The sequence below is a fragment of the Notamacropus eugenii genome, chromosome 7 (genome assembly GCF_028372415.1).
Source record: "Notamacropus eugenii isolate mMacEug1 chromosome 7, mMacEug1.pri_v2, whole genome shotgun sequence".
NCBI lineage: Eukaryota > Metazoa > Chordata > Mammalia > Diprotodontia > Macropodidae > Notamacropus > Notamacropus eugenii.
Window position 1 is genome coordinate 142,228,176 of NC_092878.1, and position 15,491 is coordinate 142,243,666.

The 15,491-nt window shown below is 37.1% G+C and overlaps 1 protein-coding gene across 1 annotated transcript in view; it reads left to right on the plus strand.

The window, feature by feature from the left end:
- Window positions 1-15,491, plus strand: part of HSD17B11 (hydroxysteroid 17-beta dehydrogenase 11) — a 34,606-nt gene that overhangs the window by 12,851 nt on the left and 6,264 nt on the right. Inside the window, exons 4-6 of the mRNA XM_072622468.1 lie at window positions 310-416; window positions 5,274-5,411; window positions 15,016-15,132. Coding sequence (XP_072478569.1) covers window positions 310-416; window positions 5,274-5,411; window positions 15,016-15,132 — 362 coding nt within the window. The remainder of the gene's footprint in view (window positions 1-309; window positions 417-5,273; window positions 5,412-15,015; window positions 15,133-15,491) is intronic.

A 15,491-nucleotide genomic window follows, 5' to 3' on the forward strand; every position in this document is an offset into this window, starting at 1 on the left:
TTTCAATAACAATTCTTGGTAGATCCATTTTTACATGAGGAACTGAAGTCCAGAGAAGATAGATCGATGTTTAAGGTAGAGGCAAGACAGATGCTCAGATATTTTTTAGGTTTTCCTATGTTGTTTAATTTTTTTACACTACACAGGCTAACCAAGTCTAGCCAAGCTTTAGCATTCATTTTTACTTAACATAATGTTTTGTCTTATCAAATACAAAAATAATAACTTTTCAAATCTCTAGAAGTGTGTTATGAATAGATAATAACAAGATCTTTTTTTCTTTTAAAAAAATGACAAAACTACGTCAAGACTACAAAAGCATTCCTCCCTGCAATGTTGAAGAGCAATCATGGCCATATTGTAACAGTGGCTTCAGCTGCAGGACATACGACGGTACCCTTCCTATTGGCCTATTGGTATGTTAGTAACTTATTTTTCTCGTTTTTGTATTGTTTTTTCTTTACTGTATGTTGTTTCCCCAGTTAGTTAACAAATAGTGTCTACTGTTAATGGTTACGTGATAGCTAACTTAAAGAGGTGACAATCACATGAAGTCATTTTTATCAGGGTTATTATGTATGTGTAAAACCGGTTTCCCTAGTAGAATCCTAATGATGTGTGAAAGGGGAAAAATGCATTTCCAAATCAGTCAGATCTCATAATATTTCTCATCCCTTGCAATATGGACGAATCATAAGAAGAAGATGGATGCTTATACTGTAAACATTGTTCCTTGTTCCCAAAAAAACTCCTGGTGTAGTGAGCCATTGAATAAACATATGGGATGTAGATTGTGGATCTCCTGCATTCCAGTTTATACCACTGCAGCGAAGTATTCAGGACCAGAAGTGGTGAATGCATCTGCACTCCTCAGAAGCTAGCATAATAGAGCAGTTCTCCCTGCTACCTTGAATGACAAGGCCATCTCTCTATCAGCTATGCTATGGCTGTTAGGAATAAAAGAATAGCCAAATACAAGGCTATGGACTAGGCTCATGCTCCCTGCCTTCCCTGTGTTGCAGGAATAACATTCTGACTCAATGGCAAGAATTAAAAATGGTGGAAAGCTCACTAATAGAATAGGACGTACACATTCCCTAAGCCAAGCCAACCTCCTTTGCTAAGAAGGCATTTCCAATTATAATCTGAAAATACTTTGAAGTTTTTGATCAAGTTCTGACCTATTTGAACTGACCCTCAGTCTGCTGAAACAAAGTCACTTGAGGAAGGGCCAGTGGAAGAGGCAAAGTTATAACTGGGTCACTGGCTGAAGCGTGCATCCTCTTACTCTTGTAAACATACCCCAGTGAGCCACGTACATTGAAGAGTTCCCAAATTTGGAATCAGTGAGCCTGCATTAAGCCCCTTTTGGCAGATGTTCTGTATCCCCTCCCTGACAGTGGCTTAGCCTGTAATACTTGTCTGGAACAGAAAAAAAAAATCACAACTAAATATTTTCATTATCCTCCCAAATGGATAGCAGTGCTTTTCCTGTGTTTCTCTTTGCAATTATGTTATACTATGGGAATTGCTTCTAGCAGGGCTTTGAAGACTGGAAAGCATCATTTCCACATTTCTCCTATGTAAATACTTACACACAAAAAAGACATCTAATCATAGACCCTGTGAAGCACCACTTTAAGCTTTAATCTCCAAATTACTTTATAACAGTGGATATATTCTTAGAATCATATCATTCTTTGATTCCTGCTTTCTTTGGTACTTCAGAAGAGCCACAATTCCAGCATTGTGGACACTTCTACTGATGAGAGATCATAATCTCCTCACATCTTAGTACACAGTTTCTTGAGTTGATATGGTCGAACAAATCATAACGTGGCAGCTACACATAGCTAGGCTGGGTCCCAGATGGTGTATTGCTGGACCTATATTCAGTGATTTCCTACCAAGGCATGGCCTTACAGAAATTGCATTCCACTGACAGTTTTTGAGAACCCAGGATCATGAATAAGTCACCAGCATTAACGGGAGCCAAGTTTAGTGAATATAATGGAATAAAATGAACAAGCTACTACGATAGTAACTTCCTCTGACAATTATAATATGGCTCTAGGTCATCACTAAGACAGTGATGCCATTGTCATAGAACCTGGCTATAGAGATGACCTTCAAAACAGCTGCCTTAGTAAATTGTTTTCATTGTACTCTTTAAAGTAATATTTAAATAGTTCAACCTCAGAGTTTTATTATGTTGATTCTTCATGACATCGAGTTGCCCTTAGGTTCTAGACAGCTCTGTCAGGAGCGAACAGGTTCCTTAAAAGACTACCATGTATGAAAGATTAGTAAAGCATAGTTCTGCCAACAGACACCATCTGCTTTGCAAGTCCTAACCAATTTGAATATAAGAGACTTAGCAACAGGATGCTAGTCACATGGTCATGAATTCTTTGGGCATAAAACAAATAAAATTATGAAATGGCCCTCAGTCTTATGAGCAGCTCCATGGTGCTTCTGCAGTAACAGAAATATAATTCAATATGAATCTGATTATAGTCTAGCATAACAGGCACTTACTGATGTGGCAGTCACTGTTTTATACTTCATTCAGTATTTTATTTTCCCCAGTTACACGTAAAACAATTTTTAACATTTGTCTTTAAAACTTTGAGTTCCAAATTCTCTCCCTTCTGCCCTCCCCCCCCCCCCCCATTGAGAAGGCAAGCAATTCGAAATGTTATACATATGTAGTCATGCAAAACATATCCATAATGGTCATATTGTGAAAGAAAACATAGACAAAAGAAACCTCAAGAAAAATTTAAAAAGCAAAAAATATATGCCTTAATTTGTATTCATACACCATCAGCTCTTTCTCTCTTTTTCATTATAAGTTCTTTAGAGTTGTTTTAGATTGTTGAATTATTGAGAATAGTAAATCAATCACAGCTGATAATCATATAATATTGCTGTTACTTTGTACACAGTACATTTCACTTTGCATCAGCCCATGCAAGTCTTTCCAGGTTTTTCTGACAGCATCTTGCTCATCATTTCTTATAGTACAATAGTATTCCCTAATCACATACCACAACTTGTTCGGTCATTCTCCTTGGAATTGATGGGCAACACTCAAATTCTTTTAAAAAGCTATCTAAATAGCCAATCACAGAGCAAGATAAAAAGATAAAAATCAACATCAAATTAGGATAAAAATTATATATTGCATGCAATTGAGTCGGCTCCAACATAACCAGTTTAAACAAGCTATTTATTCCATAAGTGAAAAAAAAGAAATAGATAAAGCAACATACATCAATACAGAGTATCATTTTCTGCTAGAGAAGTTTAGCAGATGGAAATCAGTCACCACACTGAGGAGACCAAAAGAGCTTAGAAACTTAGAAAATGTTGCTTATGAAGCAAAGAGATATTTCATCTAGATTAACATTGATTTAGAATATAATCTCATTTGTAAAATCTGACAGAGAAAGGAGATTATGTGAAGTATCATCTCTTTTTTTTTTTTGGAGGCAATCAGGGTTAAGTGACTTGCCCAGGGTCACACAACTAATAAATGAGGCCAAATTTGAACTCGGATCCTCCTGACTCCAGAGCCAGTGCTCTATCCACTGTACCACCTAGCTGTCTCCAGTGTCATCTCATAAAACAGAAACAGTGCAAGGGAAAACAAGTTTGTGGAAAGCTTGTGAAAGATTCGACTAATCCAGATCATCCCAAGGTCATTTGAAGATTAAATTGGAAGGACAATGAACAGATGAAAATGGAAAAGAGTTTTATAACAAACCATGATAATGAATCCTCAACATTGGGACTATAATATCACAATCCCTAATATGCTTTATGAGGAAGTGGAAATAATACTCAAGAAAATGAAGACAGAGCTGCTGAACTAGACCAATTATACAAAGAAGAGGTGAAACTGAAGCAGGAAAAGAATAAGTGATCCCTGAAGGATCAATTCTCAAAATGACTGAAATATCTCAGGATAATAATTGCTTCTAAAAAACCATGGGTATTATTATTACTCCAAACAAGTGGAGGAGAAAATTTAAATATCTAACAACCCATTATCCTGCTTTCCCATCCCTATAAAATTTTCATGAGAATAGTTGAATACATTCTTAATGAACACTGAAAAGGGGAACCCACTGAATATTTGAGAAGGGTTTTGTGGATAATATTCCCTAGCACACCATACTGTACAGTTGCACAAGTTATTTTAAAAGTGTCATTGAGTATTAGCTATTTGATTCAGTGGAGCAAAATACTGCCCTTAAATAAAATGACTTTCCTTCAACAAAGTGTCTCCTCTAAAAAAATATAAAAATTTCCTTAACTCTGTTATAAACAAAACAAAAACAACTTACAAACAAAAGTAATTTTATTCTGCCATTCCTTGATTCTTAGTATCAAGTAAGCCCTAAAATAAATATTTGCTATTGTCATGGGAGCTATCTAATAAAGAACACAAAGAGAGATGGTGAGATTTTCCAGATGTTTCTATTTGTGGGTAACATTATTCTGATTATATCAAGTGAAAGAATATGGAAGATGTTCCTAAATGAAATCCAGAGTTGCTGGAAAGTTTAGCCTAATTATTCACATGGGAATACTTAACTGGATAAAGAATGCCAACTGTCCAGATGGGATGGATTACCCCTGTAACTAGCCTTTGTGGACTGTTTCTTGGAGAAATGCTTCATTTGGACAAAGAGCCTGCCTCAGAATTAAGTAAACAAGAAAAACAGGTTGCCATACTTTTTGATGCTGAAATAAATTAGATTCTCCTTGAAACAGAGATTCATCTTTTGAGCACTGGTATTCTTACAGTGATATTATGTGCCTGCGTATCATGGAATATCATAATCTGTAAAGAACAGGAGTTGTAGGTTACCCAAAGTCATATGATGGGCACCATCAAAGACTGTATTGACAAAATGGCAGAAACCATGTATTAGGGAGATGGATGATCAGAAAAGGAAATATGCTAGTAATGTACAGAGAGGGAGAGATAGTCAATGGAAAGTGCTTGGGCCCCACCGATATTCTTACTGGGTCAGAAGATCTAGAGGAAAATCTCTGGTCCTGAGGGTGACTGCCTTGAAAAGATTTGTGAGAGCATGCAGACAAAATTCGCATAAAATAAAAAGTCATAGATGTTATGATTTGTGCCACTGAAGAGACTATACATGACTGTGAATTTTTAAAAGAGCATAGAATGTCACAGAAATGGATATGGGAGAGCTGTCAAAGTTAAAATTGTTTCTATTATGTTTTTTTCTTATCAGTTCAAGCAAATTTGCTGCTGTTGGATTTCACAAAGCTCTTACTGCAGAAATACATGCCTTAGAAAAAAATGGAATCAAAACATCATGCCTCTGCCCTAATTTTATAAACACGGGCTTCATCAAAAATCCAAGTACCAGGTTAGTGTAAACTCAAAGAAGGTAAGAAAAAAGAAACTGGAAGTTGCTATGACCATCAGCTTCATAGATAACACAGCATCTAAGGCAAACTTTTGAAAACCTTACCCAAATTTTGGGTTTTGTATCATGTGGGAACACAGATGACATGGGCAGAGAGAGAGCTGGGTCAGATAAATTTGTTTACTAGATCTTCTTTCCCCATTGGAATGGGGAAGTTCACACCACACGTGAGTCCCAAGCTGAATTCCTTCTTTCGTGCACGTACATAGCAGGTTTTGAATCTGATTTCCAAGTCCTGTTTGTTCCCACTATCCTCCCTCAGTTTTTAGCAATTTTGTTGAAATATTTCTCAAGCAAAGAAACAATATGGTTGACCTTATCAAAGACAGAACAAGCTCTATCTAGAAGACAGCAATCACAACCAACCCTAAAGATATAACAATAACAGTAATAATAATAGCGTGGCATGATTGTGGCATCATTTCTATAGTGTTTTAAGGTTTGCAAAGGGTTTTACATATATTACCTCATTTACACACCTTACCTCATTTGACTTCAGGCACCACCCACAATGATCTGAAAGCCCCCATGGAAACAAGGAAGGATAGGGAACTGATTGTGAAAGAGACTAGTTGAAATTCACTTATGTTGAGTGAGAATAGTCTTTTCTCTAAAACCCTTCCTGTTTCCTCTAGCATTATCTATTAAACACATTTTTTTATAGCTCAGCCTCAAGTTAGTCCTGACCATAATCATTTATCTCTTATATTTTTCAGTAGTTATAGACTCTTATAATTTGCTTCAGCTGAAATTCCATCTCTGATATAGGGATCATGGCATACAATCCAACTTTATGATATAAAGCCATATGATAATAAAATTATGTAGATTATCTTAGTTCATATTTACTTAATAGAAATGATGATACAAGTCTTTAGAATGGAGATGAGTGCCTATATTAATTAACTGGCTTTCCTTTTTTTCATCCTAACACTAAGGAGTTGCTACTAGGCCCACAGAGGGAATTGGGTTCTGTGCTCTCTCCGTTTTCTCTACCCAGGTATGTAGTCTGGGCTAAGTTTAGTCTTGAGAAATTTAGCTTCTAAGTCAAATGTTGGAGACCAGATTTGAACTCAGGTCTTCCTGACTCTAGGGCTGATGCTCTTTCTACTGTACCACCTAGCTGTCCCTTTTTCTCATATTCTTGGACTTGTTAAATCTACAGCCCAGTTTCCCCAGAAAAGAATTTTTCTTATAGCTTAAGTTATGACTTACACCCAGGATTTTTTCAAGAAGAGGGGCTAAAATGATACTCAGTTATACAATGTGAATCAAGTATGGGATAGGTAATAGGTAATTCTTTTGTGTATAGACTCAAAGGAAATGCTAAACATAGGATAACAGATTTAGAGCTGTAAAGAATTTTAGAGGGGATCAAGACCAATCCTCTCATTGTAAAGATTAAGAAAATGAGGCACAGAGAGGTTGGTGTCAGAGATAGGATCTGAATTTAGGTCATACTGACTCCAAGTCCAGTACTATCCACTAGGTCACAGAAAACACTCACAGCAAGCATTAACAGAACAGCTTAAAAGAATAGTCAGTAACAACTTTTAACTAATTTTATAATCTGTGGGCTAATACATAAACCTCACCAGAACAAAAAGCAGGTTTAAAATTTTTTTTTTATTAGGAATTTTACAGTTTATCTTAACTTTTTCACTATTCAATTCCTTGTCAATGTCTATACATAAAGTGACCAGATTTGTACCAGTACTCTTCTTGGTGACTATCCTCTCCAAAAATGCTGAAGCAATTGTTAAGAACTCTTTTTCTTGCCTCCATTGATGGGATCTATAAACCTCTTGAACTCACCAAGTCACCTCCAAGTCTGAACGTTCCATTAGAATGTGAGCGTCTTTGAGAGCAGAAACTGTTTTTACCTTTCCCCTTTACTTACTTAACACAATATGTGGCTTGCAGTGAGCACTTAATAAATGCTTTTTTAATGATCTGATATCAAGACAAAACTGGAAAAGGCAATCAAGGACCCAGGTATAGGCTTGCTTAATTGTGAGTCTCCCTGAACAAGCTGACATGTGCACATGGTCAACATGATGCTGGAGTACAGAAAGGCAGGCCTTTCCCTATCCTTCCTTGGAAGTCCTGTAGTTACATGATGCCTTCTAAAGAGTCAGGAAAGAGAGAGCTATGGGACATAGATTGTCCTGAGACACAGAATAATTTACCTCTAATAATTTACAGCTAATAAGTTGCAGAGGCAAGACTTGAATACAGGCGTTGCTGACTTCAATTCTACAACTGTATCCATTATGCTACATTACCTCTTATGGCAAATACACACACACACGCATTCATACACACATGTGTGTGTATATACACACATTTTATGCACACACATACTATATACATGTGTATGTGTATAATGTGTGTATTGATATATATATATATGTACATATATATAGGTATTGAAAACTGTGGTTTGTAAGAAAGAAACTGTCATAGTTAAAAGAACCCACAACTCACAATCTAAAATGAGAAAATTTAATTGCTATTATAAGCCAAGATGGGGAGAGATACCAGTTGGCCAAGGCAACAAGGCTATAAAGCCAGTAGGGTCTCCACATACAGACAGTTTTTAGCTGAAACCTAAGAAAATGGAGAAGTAACTACTAAGAGCAGTTATATTAAATTACAAATGATTGCAACAGAAAAAGTGACCGAAATTGTCTCAGCCAGGAAGCACTTGACTTCTTTGCCAGGAAGACAGAGGTGAGAGTCAAGGGTAGCACCAGTGTAAAAACATGATAATTTATAATTCTTACAGGGAAAGTCAATGGAAAGTTTTGAACAGTATTGTGTCACAAAACCACAAAAAGCAGTGGAGGAGAAAAATGTCTGAAGGAAACTTGGCATGAAACCAAGCTAAAACAGATTAGCCCAAGATCAGTCACAGATGAACCTGAAGAAAAAATACATATGAAATGGAACATATTTGCCAATGTTCCTATAATGACCTATGTTCATGAATGACAGTGAAATTCTCTTATGCATACTTTACTATAGAATCCTCAAAGTACCATAAAAATGACAATTATGAGGACAAACAGCAGGGTCCCATCAAATAGGTACAGAAGAAACCCATGCGGGAAGCAACAAAATGGAATTCAGAGGTTTATTTTTAAAGTGCCTCAAAGATGGGAAGGTTCCAGAAGAATGGGAAAAATCAGAGACCGTAAGTCTACTAATTTAGTTTGGAATTTCAAAGTCATCCAGCACTTATTAAGGGTGTATTATGTGCCACCCAGCATGTCTTGGCCACATCAGAGAAGGAGCTGTACCCTATGAGCAAAGCAGAATTGAAGTAGTTAGAAAGAAAATGAGATGTGCAAATTTAGAGAATCCACCCCAACTGTTCACATGGACTATTTGTACCCAATCTGTGGTAGAACATTCCAAGCTCTCATTGGTCTGATCAGCCATGATTGGACACACTGTAACTTGGCTCTAGTATAGTGATGCCATTTTGATCCTATTTGAGAAAAAGGGCACCAAACAACCCACTCTGTGCCAAACTCTGTGCTAAGTATTAGGAGTATAAATGCAGGCAGAAGAAAAGCCCTTGCCCTCAAGGAGTTCCTCAATGGAGGAAGACCACACACACACACACACACACACAAAGTTGAAAGTTGGAGGGTGGAAAAAGGGGAAGGTACTCGGTGAAAGTCCAGAGGGTTGAGTGTATAGGCTGGAGACGTGGCCTAAACTCATTCTAAAATAGAGGTTCTGGAAAGAATTAGCCAATGATAAAGATAGAGAGAGAGGTTAAAGATGGAGAGTACTTCCAGTGGGGGAAGTCCAAGGGTAGGACAAGCTTCCAAGGTGAAGAATTTTCTGTGGCATGGTAGAGAAAATCATGAGTCTTACAAAGGTGGGATTTATCGATAATATCCAAACCAACTTAGTGGATTAAAGGTATTGAGGATGCATCTATCCTGGCTGCTCCACCACCACCCACACCAAGATACTGAGTCTGCTTCTGAGAAATGAAGCACTATAAACAACAGTCCCATGCAACCATCCCTATCCCAGGGCAGTTAATGCCCATAGGTGTTATACTGAGGCAGAGAAAAAGGAGCTGGAGCTTTCTAACCATGCAACAATCGAGGGTAAGTAGACTCCTGCAGCATTAGACCAGTCATAAGTTGATGAGATAAAGATAAATACAGAAGTTAGTTTTTTTTAAAAATTAGAAATTTTTGGTTTCAGAGGTGATGAACTTGTGATTATCACATTCTTCAGCTGTCCTTTCCCACTACTGCTTAGATCAGCTGGAGAAGGAGAAAGGATCTAGATAGAAGAAGGGATATAAGGTGGCTGTGACAGAGAGATGTGAAGCTCAGACTTAGGGTGGTGGCAGACTTCTTTTAGATGGCTAGCCACTGAGTCTGCCCCACCCTACTCCATGATGGATGAGTTGTAGCCAAAGTCAGACTACAACTGCCAGGATAAGACAGGCAGAACTAAGATTACCACCTGTCCTGAGTCCCAGGTCTGGAGTCCCTGCAAAATGTCTCTGTTTTCATATACATATTGGTTGTGCTTTTGAGTCAAAATTGAATGTGCACAGTTTTGCCCTCTTGCAGGTAGTACAACTAAACAAATTCAAACTGTGGCTTTCCTGGAATTACGAAGTTTGAGAAAGCTCATGTATTATCTAAAGGCTTGTTTAGAAGCAGCCAGGTAGTGAAATGAATGGAGCACTGGGTCTAAAATTAGGAATATCTGAGTTCAAATCTGACCTTAAGTGCTTCCTAGCTGTGTGTGGCCTCAGTTTCCTCAACTGTAAAAAGGAGATAATAACACCACTGACCTTGCAGAATTAAATGAAATAATGTATCAATATTATTTGTGCCAATGCCTGGCACATAATAGAAGCTAAAAAAATTTCTTATTCCCTGACACTCTGAGAGACTGGCAGTGTCTGCCAGCAGATGTTTTATTGCTAGGCATTGTCTCCTACTTATTATACACAGTGCATTTTCTGGTCAGTTACATACTAAAGAAATGTGTGTGCCTGCCTGCTTTTGTGAAGGGTCATTTCTGTTTTGACTAGGATTTATCAAAATATAACAGATTCAGATAAAGAGAAGGGATTTATCAATGAATAGGCATCAGAGCTGAATTCTGGGCAAATCCCCAAATCCATGGGCTCTCTAACTAATTAGCATTGCCTCCATAGAAAGAGGCAGAACTGAATGATAGAACATTGCTGACTCAGAGAATCATAGAGAAAACAGCCCTTACTTAGGTCACGTTTTGTACCTCTTGGGATAAGAGGCACCCTCTTTGGAGCTAAATGGGATTAAGTGGCTGTCAGAGCCACCTGGTAGTGAATGACTTATCAGTCATTCTAACTGTTTCCTTCTACACATCCTACATCCTTCCTCTGGGTAGAAGACCTAGTCATATTAGCAAAATGTCATCAGTATTATTCCCTAAAAAATGAAAACCAAAAAGATTTTAGCAACTGAAGACTAGCTAAGATGGTAGAGTTTGAAGGAAATAGTACAACGGATCTCTCATCCACAACTCCTCCATGAAAATCTAGAATGTGCACTAAGCTGAGTCCTGATCAGGAAATCCAAGGAAAACAAATCAAAATGAATCATTTTTTAGTCCAGATGAGCATATGGAGACAGACATTGAAGTCTGTGTATACTAGGAATAAAGTACAGTCATGAGCACATTGTGTAGAGCCTTTCAGTGCTGGGATTGGACCTGTCTGTCCCTGGCTATGCTCCAGGACAAGAAGGGGACCATGTCTATCACAGAGGGGACCTGACCTTGTGCAGGAACAGATTGTCATCTGGCTGATGCTGGGTCACAGATCTGGTGCAGGGGAGAGGACCTGCAGCTATGGGTGGTGATCTAGGGCATGTCATGGTAGTGGGCCCTAAGCTATGTGCTGAGTGTAAAGCAAGTACAGAAGAAGGCAGCATCTGTGTGATTCTGATCCGGGGGAGGGTGGGGGTGGGGTGGGCCGGGCTGGGTCTCACTTTGAGCTTCTGGTCCATTTTAAAGTCTGCAGTAGAATAACTAGGGCAGGAAAGGCAAACCAAAGAGGTCCTGTAGTTCTGTCCCTCTGAACCTGCACAACTTTCCTTCTGGCAGACAGTAGCTGAGACCCCCAATAATCTACTAGTATTCCAACCAGGAAAAAATTCATAACTGTGTTGCTCAGACCCAGACACAGGTTGGGAATTTACAGAGCTCAGATCAAAAGAGCACTGCTGTCTTCTCTCTGGATTAGACCAGTTTAAAAGTACTGAGAGCTTGCAGGTTGCTCGACTGAGCTGTTCTTGATAACGCAATACCCAGAAACAAGAAGACCCAAAAACAGGAGTAAGTATAATTCCTTCTGAAGTGCCCAGAGCATGGCCCTAACACAAAGTCTAAAATCAGGAAATAAAGTCTGAAAAATGAGCAAACAACAGCAACAGATCCCACAATTAAGTGTTATTACGGTAACTAATGACAAAATCCTGGAAGAACTGAATGACTCCAGAATGTCTGCAGGAAAAGTCTCAAAAATGAACAGAGCTTGAGCACAAGTTCACTAGAATTCATGGAAGAGATGAAGTTTTTTAAAGAGTTAAAATGATTTTATAAATGAAATGAGAGTGAAAAAAGAGTTGAAAAAGAAATGAAAGAACTAGAGGGAAATTGGGTGGGAAGGGTGGGAATGAAAGCTATGGAAGAAAGGATTGGGAAGAAATTAATTGTGTGCCTCTTATTCCAAGAGGTACAAAATATAACCTGAGAAACAACCTTCTTGAAAAGAAGAATGAACCAAATAGAAGTTAATGACTTCAAGAGACAGCAAAAAATATTAAAACAAAGTCAAAAGATTGAAAAAAAATAGAAGGCAATTTTAAAGTATCTTATGGCAAAATCAGTGACCTGGAAAAACAGATCAAGTAAAGATAATTTAAACCAAGACTATTTGAAAGCCATGGACAAAGAAAGAGCCTAGATATCATATTTCAAAACATCCAAGAAGAAAACCACCTGGATCTCCTACAGGCAGAGGGCTAAGTGGAAATAGAAAAAACCCACTAGTCAGCTCCTGAAAGAAGTTCAAAATGAACTTCCAGGTCCAAGAAAAGATACTGCAAGTAGTTAGAAAAAAAAAAGAATTAAAGTTCCGAAGAATCTCAGTCAGAATCACACAAGATTTAGCATCCACCATTTTAACAGAGCAGAAAGTTTAGAATACAGTATTCAAGAATGCAAGAGATAAAGGCTTACAACTGAGAATAATTTACCCAGCAAAACAATATATTCTTAGATGGCAAAAAAACAACCTCTAATGAAATAAAAGATGTCTAAACATTGTAGATGAGAAGAACAAGGTTGAGTAGAAACTGAAATATGAATACAAGTCAAGAAAAAGAAAAAATATTTTATGTAAATATTTATGTAAATATTAGTAAATAATCAGAAGGGGAAAAGCCAGAATAAACTATTTACATTCTAATATGGGGAGATGATACATGTATCCTCTCAGAACCCTCTAATAATCCAGGTTCATAGAGGAAGTCACATGAAACAGAGCACCTGTAGTAGGTTTTGGGGGTGGGGAGGAGGATATTGTTGATGATTTAAAAGGAAAAAAAGAAAAGGAAGGGGAATGAACACTGAAGGAAAAAGGAGACAAAGTGTTGGAAGTGGGAGAAAGTTATTCCAAATATGCACAAATCATAAAAACAAGGAGGAAGGGGTAGGAGTACAGTCTAACTCTTGAACCTGGCTTTCATCTGAATTGGTCAAAGAGGATGATGAATACAAGCACAGGGCAGAAATATATTTCAATCTATTGAAGGGAAAGGGGAGAAGTAAGTGGGAGGGGAGAAAGTATGAAAGAGTAGGTTAAAGGGAGGATTAGTCCTAAGCAAAACAAACTATAACCACAGAGAGTAATTCAGTTTAAAAGGAAAAGAAAAAATTATAAGAACATGTGATTGGTCTCTGGATGAGGCAAAGAGAAGAGGAGGAGGGCAGGATCAGATTGCATTAAACCTAGAACACAAGTGGTGAACACACTCCTGTCATACCAGCCTCAAAACAGCTATCTCAATCCCAGCTAATTATTATTAGGCCCACCCAATAATTAAACCCACCCAACAGCCAAGTAACAGACTAATGTAGTCACTGAACAATAGTTTCAAATAAGGTATTCAGGTTGCTGCAGCCTTGCCTATAGAAGTCTTAGGAATATGTGGAATAAGGAAATCTCAGAAATAATTTGGATTTGTATGAAGGCATCCAACTTTCAATAAGGGATTTTTTAGATGAAATCTGAGGCTGACCTATGTATTGTATTGTTATTTCTACTTTTGAGATATTTGGAATAGTATACTAGTGGTATGTCTTCATTTCCTCTTGATTAGAGAAAGATATCTAGTTAGCTAAGTGATGACATGTTTGACTATGGGTGGAATCCCCCAAACATTTCATTCAAGCAAGTTGGCTTTTTGATTTGTTGAGAGTCATCTATTATGGTAAAAATGGCAATCTTGCTACACCATGACTAGGCGAGCAGATCCCAACATTGGTGCAGTGGTATGTTTAGACATGGCACCATTCTTTTCTGGGCACATCACTCACTAGTGTGGATTATGGGCCAATCTCAGGAATATTAAATAGATTGAATATATTTAGAAAGCTTAATGACCATCTCATCTAGAACTAATCAAATTTCTAATTACCTTATCCTAGCATATTACTTTAAAATGTGTATAGTCTTTCACCTGATAAGTCCTTAAAAAGGCACTCTTGTGGTCTAGAATATATAGAGGGGTGAACATCGGACCAGGGCATCCAAGACTGGTGTCAGTGTTTGAAGAAGCAGGAAAAGATCATTAGAAATTGTATGTAGTGAATACTTGAACTCAAGGACCAGGAAAGCCTAGTAGTTATTGCCCTTTAGTTGGTGCCAAGTGAATAGGAGAAGTTTTTCACTAGCACAAGATGAAAGTCATGGGACAAAAAAGTGAATGTGGTTGTCAGTGATAATAAGACATATTTATACATATATATGCTTATACACACATATACGCATACATATACACATATACATATACTGTATATATTGTATATGTGTACATACATATATGTATATTACATGTACATATATGTTTATGTGTGCATATATACAATACACATGTGTATGTTTATGTATTTGTGAGTGAAAAAATATATATGTATACATTTTGTGTGTGTGTACATATACAAACACACATATTGTATGCATATATTTAAGTTCTATCTTGGAATAATATAATGAAAATTATACTAAAGTTATAAAATAATTTTTCTACAGAATTAATAGTTCTCAAAAAAGTAAAGCAAGAGTAAAATCCCAACGTATAGTAAATGTTTAATTTCTGTCATTATTTCTATCACACAACCTACATCTTTAGTTAACATCGATAATTATTTTTATTATATTTGTTTCCAAGTTAAGCCTAAAGTCTTAGTGAAATATGACTAGTTTTTAAAGATTTCCTTTTAATTTCAGATTTTTACCTACACTGGAGCCAGAGGAAGTAGTAAACAAGCTGATGAAAGGCATACTAACTGAACAAAAAATGATTTTTGTTCCATCTTCCTTAAGTTTTGTACTGTTGCTGGAAAGGTAAGCATCTTTTATACTTGTGTCAGCATTGGAAATGAAAACTTACATGTTTATGTCAGATTTAAAATTAAATGTTTAGATAAAGTCTTATTTGTTTACACTAGAATGAAATTACTAAAAAATTGATAGGCTTAATGATGAATTTAATGTTCAAAAGCATATTTATGTTATCCATGAACCAAGGCTCTCCAAAGACTCTGAACACATTTGAATCTGATACTGAAGGCTGACTCCAAAGGAGTCAATATCACCCCAATCAGGTTCTCCATGGAATAACTCTTGTCTTGGTTGCCTCAGATATGAGTAAGGCTGACAGCTATACAAATATGAAGCTCTCAAAGTGCCCATTAAAATACTTA